Consider the following 12,433-nt stretch of genomic DNA (forward strand, 5'->3'; position numbering starts at 1 on the left):
CACACCATAGCCCCCAACACCTCAGCCCCTCCTCATCTCAGACCAAAATGGCCACAGATTCACACAACTCTCTGGGTGGAAAAGTTTCTCCTTGTCTCCGTTCTAAATGGCTGACCCCTTATTCTTAAACTGTGTGTGTGTGTGTGTGTGTGGCCCCTGGTTCTGGACTCCCCCAACATCGGGAACATGTTTCCTGCCTCTAGCGTGTCCAAACCCCTTAACAATCTCATATATGTTTCAATGAGATAGCCTCTCATCCTTCTAAACTCCACAGAGTGTACAAGCCCACAGCCGCTCCATTCTCTCAGCATATGACACAGTCCCGCCATCCCGGGAATTAACCTGGTGAACCTACGCTGGGCTCCCTCAATAGCAAGAATGTCCTTCCTCAAATTAGGGGACCAAAACTGTACACAATACTCCAGGTGTGGTCTCACCAGGGCCCTGTACAACTGCAGATTTAACCTGTGTGTGGCCCCTGTGACTCCAGACTCTTAATACGGTTATTTCTCTTCTGTTTGTAGGATCGTGAATTAGGATTTGAGGAGATTGAAGGTGAGTTTATCTTATAAAAGTCTCTCTCTCTGTCTGTCTCTGTCTGTCTCTCTCTCTCTCTCTCTGTCTCTCTCCCCCCTGCCTCTGAAACCCTCTAACCCCAAATTTAGTTAGACAATGGACAATAGGTGCAGGAGTAGAGGCCATTCGGCCCTTCCAGCCAGCACCGCCATTCAATTGCCAAGCTAAACTAGTGTGTGAATGGGCGTTCGCTGGTCGGGCTAGCACGGACTCGGTGGGCCGAAGGGCCTGTTTCCACGCTGTATCTCTGAAGTAAAAAGGGAATAGTTGAAGCAGGGAGAGGAGGGTGAGAGGATTTGTAGAAAATCCTTCATAGCAAAAGGATTTGAGTCTAGGAGCAGGGAGGTTCTACTGCAGTTGTACAGAGTCTTGGTGAGACCACACCTGGAGTATTGCGTACAGTTTTGGTCTCCTAATCTGAGGAAGGACATTCTTGCCGTAGAGGGAGTACAGAGAAGGTTCACCAGACTGATTCCTGGGATGTCAGGACTTTCATATGAAGAAAGACTGGATAGACTCGGCTTGTACTCGCTAGAATTTAGAAGATTGAGGGGGGATCTTATAGAAACTTACAAAATTCTTAAGGGGTTGGACAGGCTAGATGCAGGAAGATTGTTCCCGATGTTGGGGAAGACCAGGACAAGGGGTCACAGTTTAAGGATAAGGGGGAAATCTTTTAGGACCGAGATGAGGAAAACATTTTTTTTCCTACACAGAGAGTGTTGAATCTGTGGAATTCTCTGCCACAGAAGGTAGTTGAGGCCACACAGTTCATTGGCTATATTTAAGAGGGAGTTAGATGTGGCCCTTGTGGCTAAAGGGATCAGGGGGTATGGAGAGAAGGCAGGTACAGGATACTGAGTTGGATGATCAGCCATGATCATATTGAATGGCGAATGGTGCAGGCTCGAAGGGTCGAATGGCCTCTACTCCTGCTCCTATTGTCTATGTTTCTATGTTTCTAATCCAAACTCTCTCTCTCTCCCCCTTCTCTCTGTCTCCCTCCCCTCCCCCCGCCACCGGCGCTACAGGTCTCTCCGTTGCTAACTGCATTTCGTTGTCTCTGTACCGTACACTGACAATGACAATTAAAGTTGAATCTGAAGTTGAATTGAATTGAATCTTTGGTCTCCATTGAAGTCAATGGGAGTGAAGCCCAGGGGGATGTGGCCATCTTTGATCAAGGCACTTCATTGAAGTCAATGGGAGGTGAAGCCCAGGCTAGATGCAGGAAGATTGTTCCCGATGTTGGGGAAGTCCAGAACAAGGGGCCACACACACAGTTTAAGGATAAGGGGGAAGTCGAGATGAGAAAAACATTTTTTTCCCCACACAGAGAGTGGTGAATCTGGAATTCTCTGCCACAGAATGTAGAGAATTTTCTACAAATTTTCTACAAATCCTCTCACCCTCCTCTCCCTGCTTCAACTATTCCCTTTTTACTTCAGAGATACAGCGCGGAAACAGGCCCTTCGGCCCACCGAGTCCGTGCTAGCCCGACCAGTGAACGCCCATTCGCACACTAGTTTAGCTTGGCAATTGAATGGCGGTGCTGGCTGGAAGGGCCGAATGCCATCTCTTGGAAAATGGCGGCCGCGAGGCGCGCCCCAGTACAAGTTGTGCTCCTGCCTATTGTACTCGTGTCTGTGTTATACGTTCGCAATGTGTCATGTTTAATCCAATACACCCGATGGGAACTTCTAAATTTCAAACTTAACATCCACGGAGTCCTGAGGCCATCTCTACTGAAGGAAATAACGCTTGTTTCCCCGGGACTCTCCCCGGGTCTCTCTACATTCTGGCCGCAGACCGGCAAACGAAGCCGACCGCAGACCGCGGACCGCAGACCGCCAAACGAAGCAGACGCTCCGGTATCTTCTCGAGGTTCAAGAGGCGCCCATTCCGACCTCCTCTCCCAGCCCTCCTGCTGGCAAATGTTAGATTTCTCCGGTACAAGATGGACGAACTCCAGCTTCTGATTCAGACCAACAGGAACTACAGCAACTGCTCTGCCATCTGCCTGACTGAATCCTGGTTGGATCAGTCAGTGCCCGACCAAGCAGCAACGCTGCCGGGATATACACTTCACCGAGCCGACAGGTCAGCTGAACTATCTTTCAAGTCAAAAGGTGGTGGAATATGCATTATGATAAACCAACGCTGGTGCACAAACTCCACCTCACTCAGCCATGTATGTTCCCCACTCTTGGAGCACCTTACTATCACATGCAGACCCACCTACCACCCCAGAGAATTTGCATCGGTCATTGTAATCGGTGTTTATATTCCACCTAAGGCTAATGCTAACGCCGCCATGAGCGAACTAGCATGTCATATATCCAACACAGAAAATTCATACCCAGTTGCAGCAATAATTGTGTTAGGTGACTTCAACCACACCAACCTGTCCACTGAGCTTCCAAACTACCACCAGCACGTGACCTGCCGCAGCAGAGGGAACAACACGCTCGACCACTGCTATACTCCGTTTAAGGAGGCTTACCGTGCCTTTGTAGGAGCTCCGTTGGGCAAGTCAGACCACGCGATGCTGCTGCTTATCCCAAAGTATAAGCAAAAAATAAAATCCTCAAAAACTTCGCCCAAATCTGTTAGGTCGTGGTCTACAGACGCCATCGAAAAGCTGCAAGGCTGCTTCGCATGCACTGATTGGGAAGTCTTCCACGCAGCTGGAGACCTCCACGACTACACGGACACAGTAACGTCATATGTCCAATTCTGCGAGCAACTCTGTATCCCTTCAAGAACTGTTAAACAATATAACAATAAGCCCTGGTTCACAAAAGAAATTCAACAATTAAGAACTGATAAAAATGCTGCATGTAAATCTGGAAACAAGCAGGACTACATGGCTGCAAAATATAAACTAAGGTCCACAATAAGGAAAGCCAAACACAATTATGCCACCAAAATAGAGCAAGAAATCTCAACAAACAACACTAGAACTGTCTGGAAAAAACTCCAGGAAATGACCAACTACAAAAAGACATCCACCCCCATCCCAGATATTGATCATCAACTCCCAGATAGATTGAACACTTTCTATGGCAGGTTTGAACAGTCTCCAGTCCCTCCACCATTGTCCCCCTCTCCTCTTCCTCCCCCTCCATTCCACATCCAGGAGGCCGAGGTGAGGACTACCTTCAGGAGACAGAAGAAAAATAAATCTGCAGGCCCAGACAACATCAGCCCAGCAGTGCTTCATCACTGTGCAGCAGAACTGGCCCCTGTATTCACCGGCATCTTCAACTCATACCTCTGCCAATGTACAGTGCCCCAGTGCTTCAAACAATCTACCATCATCCCTGTGCCCAAGTCCAACACATCATCCTGCCTCAATGACTATAGACCGATTGCCCTTACATCTGTGGCCATGAAGTCATTCGAGCGCATTATTCTTGCTCACCTCAAAACCAGCACTTCTTCCAATTTGAACCCTCACCAATTCGCATACAGAGCCAATAGGTCAGTGGAAGACACAGTCAATCTGGCCATTCATCACACTCTGCAACACCTGGAAACCGCCAACACTTACGCCCGCATCCTTTTCATGGACTTCAGTTCGGCATTTAACTCCATCAACCCGGTTAAACTCTTCCATAAATTAATGGACATGAACATCGACCCCTGCATCTGTCACTGGATCTACAGCTTCCTTTGGAACAGACAACAGAGGGTGAAGATACATAACACAATATCTCACCCCCTGCACCTCAGCACAGGAGCCCCTCAGGGCTGCGTCTTGTCTCCCTGGTTATTCTCACTCTACACAAACCAATTCACATCCCAGCATAGTTCAGTTAAAATTTATAAATACGCAGATGACACAACCATCATAGGTCTCATCTCGAACAATAATGAAACAGAATACCGCACTCAAACACACAAAGCAGTCACTTGGTGCACAGACAATAACCTCTTATTCAACACATCAAAAACACACAAACTCATCATTGATCTCAGACGTAAGGCACAACCCAAGACCCCCCCTACTCATCTCAGGCGAACCCATATCCACCACTGACTCATTCAAATTTCTTGGCACTCACATAAGCAATAACCTCAAATGGAAAATCAATTCAAATCACATCTACAAAAAAGCCAACCAAAGACTCTTCTTCCTCCGCCAGCTCAAGAAGTTTAGAGTGAGGAAACACCTCCTAATCCGATTCTACACAGCCATCATCCAAAGCATGCTCACTTCATCAATTACAGTCTGGTTCAGCAGTTTAGACACTCACTCCCGTAATAAATTACAGCGCATAGTTAACAAAGCATCCAAAATCATCAGCACTCCCCTTCCATCAATAGAATCACTCCATCACAAACGGTCTGTGTCAAGGGTGAAGAAAATCATCTCTGATCCCTCCCACCCAGCTCACCACATCTTCCACCTGCTGCCATCAGGAAGGCGCTACAGCTCACTGCCCGCCAAGACATCTCGATTTAAAAACAGTTCTTACCCACACGCAATCCGAATTCTGAACACACTATGATAACAGCACATATCCTCCCCATGCATGTACTGTATATTGTATGATGTTGTGTTTTATGTTATGTTTGACGGGAATCAGCCTACCTTGTAACATCCTGTACTGAACCTGAATTCCACCAGCTTGACTGTGTGGTCATTAAATAATCTAATCTAATCTAATCTAGTTGAGGCCACACAGTTCATTGGCTATATTTAAGAGGGAGTTAGATGTGGCCCTTGTGGCTAAAGGGATCAGGGGGTATGGAGAGAAGGCAGGTACGGGATACTGAGTTGGATGATCAGCCGTGATCATATTGAATGGCGAATGGTGCAGGCTCGAAGGGCTGAATGGCCTCTACTCCTGCACCTATTGTCTATGTTTCTATTGAAGGAGGGGAGGAGAGGGGAGATTGTGGGACATCTAATCATCTTTCTCTCTCTCTCTCCCTCTCCCTCTCTCTCTGTCTCTCTCTGTCTCTCTCTCTATCTATCCCTCTCTCTCTCTCTCTCTGTCTCTCTCTGTTTCCACGCTGAATCTCTGAGCTGAACTAGCGATCGCTGGTCGGGCTAGTACGGACTCGGTGGGGAAGGGCCTGTTTCCGCGCTGTATCTCTGAAGTAAAAAGGGAATAGTTGAAGCCGGGAGCGGAGGGCGAGAGTTTGGGGCCTGTTCCAAGATGGCCGACTTTTGCCTCCTGTTTCCGCCCTGTGTATCTCTGAGCTGAACTAGCGATCGCTGGTCGGGGCTAGCACGGACTCGGTGGGGAAGGAAGGGCCTGTTTCCGCGCTGTTATCTCTGAAGTAAAAAGGGAATAGTTGAAGCCGGGAGAGGAGGGCGAGAGTTTGGGGCCTGTTCCAAGATGGCCGACTTTTGCCTCCTGTTTCCGCCCTGTGTATCTCTGAGCTAAACTAGCGCGCGTGTGTTACGGGCGATCGATCGCTGGTCGGGCTAGCACGGGCTCGGTGGGGCCGAAGGGCCTGTTATGCGCAAGAATAACCGTATAACAATTCCAGCACGGAAACAGGCCATCTCGGCCCTTCTAGTCCGTGCCGAACACGTATTCTCCCCTAGTCCCATCTACCTGCGCTCAGACCATAACCCTCCATTCCTTTCCCGTCCATATACCGATCCAATTTATTTTTAAATGATAAAATCGAACCTGCCTCCACCACTTCCACTGGAAGCTCATTCCACACAGCTACCACTCTCTGAGTAACGTTCCCCCTCATGTTACCCCTAAACTTCTGTCCCTTAATTCTCAAGTCATGTCTGAACCTCTTGTTTGAATCTTCCCTACTCTCAGTGGGAAAAGCTTATCCACGTCAACTCTGTCTATCCCTCTCATCATTTTAAAGACCTCTATCAAGTCCCCCCTTAACCTTCTGCGCTCCAGAGAATAAAGACCTAACTTGTTCAACCTTTCTCTGTAACTTAGTTGCTGAAACCCAGGCAACATTCTAGTAAATCTCCTCTGTACTCTCTCTATTTTGTTGACATCCTTCCTATAATTAGGCGACCAAAATTGTACACCATACTCCAGAATTGGTCTCACCAATGCCTTGTACAATTTTAACATTACATCCCAACTTCTATACTCAATGCTCTGATTTATAAAGGCCAGCACACCAAAAGCTTTCGAAACATAGACAATAGGTGCAGGAGTAGAGGCCATTCGGCCCTTCGAGCCTGCACCATTCGCCATTCAATATGATCATGGCTGATCATCCAACTCAGTATCCTGTACCTGCCTTCTCTCCATACCCCCTGATCCCTTTAGCCACAAGGGCCACATCTAACTCCCTCTTAAATATAGCCAATGAACTGTGTGGCCTCAACTACCTTCTGTGGCAGAGAATTCCACAGATTCACCACTCTCTGTGTGGGGGAAAAAAATGTTTTTCTCATCTCGGTCCTAAAAGATTTCCCCCTTATCCTTAAAACTTGATGATGGAGTTCACACTGTGACTGGCTACGCAGTCATGAGTATAGAGTGAGTACAGCAGGGGGCTGAGCACTCATTAGTATAGAGTGAGTACAGCAGGGGGCTGAGCACTCATTAGTATAGAGTGAGTACAGCAGGGGGCTGAGCACTCATTAGTATAGAGTGAGTACAGCAGGGGGCTGAGCACTCATTAGTATAGAGTGAGTACAGCAGGGGGCTGAGCCCCCTTGTTCTGGACTTCCCCAACATCGGGAACAATCTTCCTGCATCTAGCCTGTCCAACCCCTTAAGAATATTGTAAGTTTCTATAAGATCCCCCCTCAATCTTCTAAATTCTAGCGAGTACAAGCCGAGTCTATCCAGTCTTTCTTCATATGAAAGTCCTGCCATCCCAGGAATCAGTCTGGTGAACCTTCTCTGTACTCCCTCTATGGCAAGAATGTCTTTCCTCAGATTAGGAGACCAAAACTGTACGCAATACTCCAGGTGTGGTCTCACCAGGACCCTGTACAACTGCAGTACCCCAGTTACCAACCCTATCTACATGAGATTCCACCTTCAGGGAACTATGCACAGTTATTCCTAGATCCCTCTGTTCAACTGCATTCCTCAATTCCCTACCATTTACCATGTACGTCCTATTTTGATTTGTCCTGCCAAGATACGTTTGATCAATTCTCTCTCCCGCAGAGTTGCGCGCGGCCTTTACCGAATTCGACAAAAACCGCGATGGTTTTCTCAACTGCAAAGATCTCGGGAACTGCATGCGGACTATGGGATACATGCCGACTGAAATGGAACTGATCGAACTCTCGCAGGTCATCGGTGAGTGTGTTTTATACGTACATAGACAGGTTGTACGGCAGCTAGTGATCCCGCACTGCTGCCACGCAATGCCTTCTGGAGTATCGTGAATAACTTGTAAAATATAACATCAATCTGAACGAAATGATGAAGATGAGAGAGAGAGAGAGGGAGAGAGAGCGAGGTCTGTTGGCCTTCATAACAAGAGGAGTTGAGTATAGGAGCAAAGAGGTCCTTGTACATCAGTCTATGAAAGTAAGCATGCAGGTACAGCAGGCAGTGAAGAAAGCCAGTTGGCCTTCATAACAAGAGGATTTGAGTCTAGGAGCAAAGAGGTCCTTCTGCAGTTGTACAGGGCCCTGGTGAGACCACACCTGGAGTATTGTGTGCAGTTTTGGCCTGTTGGCCTTCATAACAAGAGGAGTTGAGTCTAGGAGCAGGGAGGCTCTACTGCAGTTGTACAGGGTCTTGGTGAGACCACACCTGGAGTATTGCGTACAGTTTTGGTCTCCTAATCAGAGGAAGGACATTCTTGCCATAGAGGATTTGAGTCTAGGAGCAGGGAGGTTCTACTGCAGTTGTACAGTAGAGAGAGAGAAAGAGAGAGAGGGGGGGGGAGACACATAGAAACATAGACAATAGGAGCAGGAGTAGAGGCCATTCGGCCCTTCGAGCCTGCACCATTCGCCATTCAATAGGATCATGGCTGATCATCCAACTCAGTATCCTGTACCTACCTTCTCTCCATACCCCCTGATCCCTTTAGCCACAAAGGCCACATCTAACTCCCTCTTAAATATAGCCAATGAACTGTGTGGCCTCAACTACCTTCTGTGGCAGACTACTGCAGTTGTACAGGGTCTTGGTGAGACCACACCTGGAGTATTGCGTACAGTTTTGGTCTCCTAATCTGAGGAAAGACATTCTTGCCATAGAGGGAGTACAGAGAAGGTTCACCAGACTGATTCCTGGGATGTCAGAACTTTGTACATGTTCTACATTCATATGAAGAAAGACTGGATAGACTCGGCTTGTACTCGCTAGAATTTAGAAGATTGAGGGGGGATCTTATAGAAACTTACAAAACTCTTAAGGGGTTGGACAGGCTAGATGCAGGAAGATTGTTCCCGATGTTGGGGAAGTCCAGAACAAGGGGGCTCAGCCCCCTGCTGTACTCACTCTATACTAATGAGTGCTCAGCCCCCTGCTGTACTCACTCTATACTAATGAGTGCTCAGCCCCCTGCTGTACTCACTCTATACTAATGAGTGCTCAGACCCCTGCTGTACTCACTCTATACTAATGAGTGCTCAGCCCCCTGCTGTACTCACTCTACACTAATGAGTGCTCAGCCCCCTGCTGTACTCACTCTATACTAATGAGTGCTCAGCCCCCTGCTGTACTCACTCTATACTAATGAGTGCTCAGCCCCCTGCTGTACTCACTCTATACTAATGAGTGCTCAGCCCCCTGCTGTACTCACTCTATATTCATGACTGCGTAGCCAGTCACGGTGTGAACTCCATCATCAAGTTTTAAGGATAAGGGGGAAATCTTTTAGGACCAAGATGAGAAAAACATTTTTCTTCCCACACAGAGAGTGGTGAATCTGTGGAATTCTCTGCCACAGAAGGTAGTTGAGGCCACACAGTTCATTGGCTATATTTAAGAGGGAGTTAGATGTGGCCCTTGTGGCTAAAGGGATCAGGGGGTATGGAGAGAAGGCAGGTACAGGATACTGAGTTGGATGATCAGCCATGATCATATTGAATGGCGAATGGTGCAGGCTCGAAGGGCCGAATGGCCTCTACTCCTGCACCTATTGTCTATGTTTCTATAGGGGAGGAGGAGAGGGGAGGGGAGGAGGGGAGGGGAGGGGAAGAGAGGAGAGGAGGGGAGGGGAAGAGAGGAGAGGGGGGAGGAGAGGAGAGGGGAGAGAGGAGAGAGGGGAGGGGAGAGAGAGATGGGGAGGAGAGGGGAGGAGAAGGAGGGGAGGAGAGAGCGAGAGAGGGAGAGAGGGAGAGATAGATAGATAGATAGATAGATAGATAGATAGATAGATGGGAGGGGACAAATTTCTTTAGCCAGAGGGTGGTGAATCTGCTGGAGGAGAGACAGAGAGTGAGAGACAGACGGGAGGGGGGAAGAAAGAGAGAATTTGCGTGGGATCTTCCCCTCCCCTCCCCTCTCCACCTCCGCAGTTCGACTCGGATCGGGACGGGAGGATTACGGCGGTGGAGCTCCGAGACGCGTCCACGCTGCTCGCCGGGCAAGGGATCGGGGTGAGGCAGGCGGAGGAGATGATGAGAGAGGTCGATGAGAATGGAGACGGGTCGGTGGACTTTGACGGTGAGAGGGGAGGGGAGGAGAGGAGAGGGGAGGAAAGGGGAGGGGGGAGAGGAGAGGGGAGGAGATTAGGGGAGGGGAGGGGTGGAGGGGAGGGGAGAAGGGAGGGGAGAGAGAGGGAGAGAGGGATAGAGAGAGAGGGATAGAGAGAGAGGGATAGATAGATAGATAGATAGATAGATAGATAGATAGATAGATAGACAGATAGAAAGGGAGGAGAGGGGAGGGGAGGGGAGGGGAGAGAGAGGGATAGAGATAGAGAGATAGATGGATGGATAGATAGATAGATAGATAGATAGATAGATAGATAGATAGATAGATAGATAGATAGAGAGGAGAGTGTGTCAAATTCAACCACTGTAAAGCCTGCTCTACATCTCCTCCCGGAGGCTGGGAGGAGTAACTGCGGGCGTGACTGTTTACATAGGATTCCCCCATTGTGAAGAGGAGAGGAGGAGGGGAGGGGAGGGGAGAGAGATGGATAGATAGATAGATAGAGAGAGAGAGAGGGAGAGAGGGAGAGAGGGAGAGAGTGGAGGGGAGAGGGTGTCAAATTCAACCACTGTAAAGCCTGCTCTACATCTCCACCCGGAGGCTGGGAGAAGTAACTGCGGGCGTGACTGTTTACATAGGATTCCCCCATTGTGAAGGGGAGAGGAGGAGAGGAGAGTAGAGGATAGGAGAGGGGAGGGGGGGAGGAGAGGAGAGGAGAGGAGAGGAGAAGGGAGGAGAGGAGGAGAGGAGAGGAGAGATGAGAGGATAGGGGGGGAAGAGAGGAGAGGAGAGGGGGGGGAGGAGAGGGGAGGAGAGTTTAGTTAGGATTTTTCTTTTCATTCCCACAGAGTTTGTGCAGATGATGTTTCAATAAGTCACCTTGGAACTCTGTGAAGGGGGAGCATCGGGTGAACAGCGATCTCAACGCAGTCTCCCCCACCCCCCCCCCCCTCTCTCTCCCCCTCTCTGTATTTTTGACCTGAACATAGAATTAAAGTCGTTTTGTGTGAGGAGTTTGTGTTAGTCTGTTTTGTTCTCTCTCATCCTCTCTCTCTCTCTTTCCGCTCCCGAAACTGCCACCTTCCCTCCGCCTCGCCCTCCGCCTCTCCCTCTCCCCCAACCCCTTTGACAAAATAATTCCACCAAGTCCCACATATTCATTCCAGACAAAATATTTATTTATTTTTGAGGCAAAGTTGGTCGGGGTGGGACTAGTGTAGATGGGGCATGTTGGTCGGGGTGGGACTAGTGTAGATGGGGCATGTTGGTCGGGGTGGGACTAGTGTAGATGGGGCATGTTGGTCGGGGTGGGACTAGTGTAGAGGGGGCATGTTGGTGGGGGGGGGACTAGTGTAGATGGGGCATGTTGGTCGGGGTGGGACTAGTGTAGATGGGGCATGTTGGTCGGGGTGGGACTAGTGTAGATGGGGCATGTTGGTCGGGGTGGGACTAGTGTAGATGGGGCATGTTGGTCGGGGTGGGACTAGTGTAGATGGGGCATGTTGGTCGGGGTGGGACTAGTGTAGATGGGGCATGTTGGTCGGGGTGGGACTAGTGTAGATGGGGCATGTTGGTCGGGGTGGGACTAGTGTAGATGGGGCATGTTGGTCGGGGTGGGACTAGTGTAGATGGGGCATGTTGGTCGGGGTGGGACTAGTGTAGATGGGGCATGTTGGTCGGTGTGGGACTAGTGTAGATGGGGCATGTTGGTCGGGGTGGGATTAGGCAAGGCAAGGCAAATTTATTTGTATAGCACCATTCGTGCAAACAGCAATTCAAGGTGCTTTACAGGAAAGAAAAAATAAAATAGTCAATAATTAAAAATTGCAAAATAAGCAATACGACAAATGTATGAATAATAAAACAACGTCAATGAAACAATAAAACGATTTTTAAAAGCACATAAATGGGTTAAAATTAGACGGTTAAGATTACCTGCATGTCGGGTTATGGAAAAGCTATAGTAAACAACAGTGTTTTTAGGCCTGATTTAAATGCGCTTACAGTTTGTGCACACCTCAGGTGTTGAGGGAGCTTGTTCCACAGGTGTGGAGCATAAAAACCGAAGGCTGCTTCAGCCTTTTTAGTTCTGACCCTGGGAACACAGAGTAAACCTGTCCCTGAAGACCTGAGGAGTCTAGGCGCCTCATATACAACAAGTAGGTCAGAGATGTATTTTGGACCAAGACCATTCAGTGCCTTGTAGGTCAGTAACAGAATTTTAAAATCTATCCTCTTACACACAGGGAGCCAGTGCAAAGATTTAAGGACAGGTGTAA

General features: G+C 48.7%; 1 protein-coding gene across 1 annotated transcript in view; it reads left to right on the top strand.

Annotated features, from left to right (window-relative positions):
* The window catches only part of LOC116969583 (calcium-binding protein 1-like), a 52,038-nt gene extending 40,875 nt beyond the window's left edge, over nucleotides 1-11,163 (top strand). Inside the window, 4 exon segments of the mRNA XM_033016417.1 lie at nucleotides 7,701-7,835; nucleotides 10,016-10,020; nucleotides 10,022-10,163; nucleotides 11,003-11,163. Of these exon segments, the coding sequence (XP_032872308.1) occupies nucleotides 7,701-7,835; nucleotides 10,016-10,020; nucleotides 10,022-10,163; nucleotides 11,003-11,028 (308 nt within the window). The 3' untranslated portion in view covers nucleotides 11,029-11,163.
* Nucleotides 11,164-12,433: the final 1,270 nt, after the last annotated feature.

This window comes from Amblyraja radiata, unplaced genomic scaffold, assembly GCF_010909765.2.
Source record: "Amblyraja radiata isolate CabotCenter1 unplaced genomic scaffold, sAmbRad1.1.pri S88, whole genome shotgun sequence".
In the NCBI taxonomy this organism is placed as follows: Eukaryota; Metazoa; Chordata; class Chondrichthyes; order Rajiformes; family Rajidae; genus Amblyraja; species Amblyraja radiata.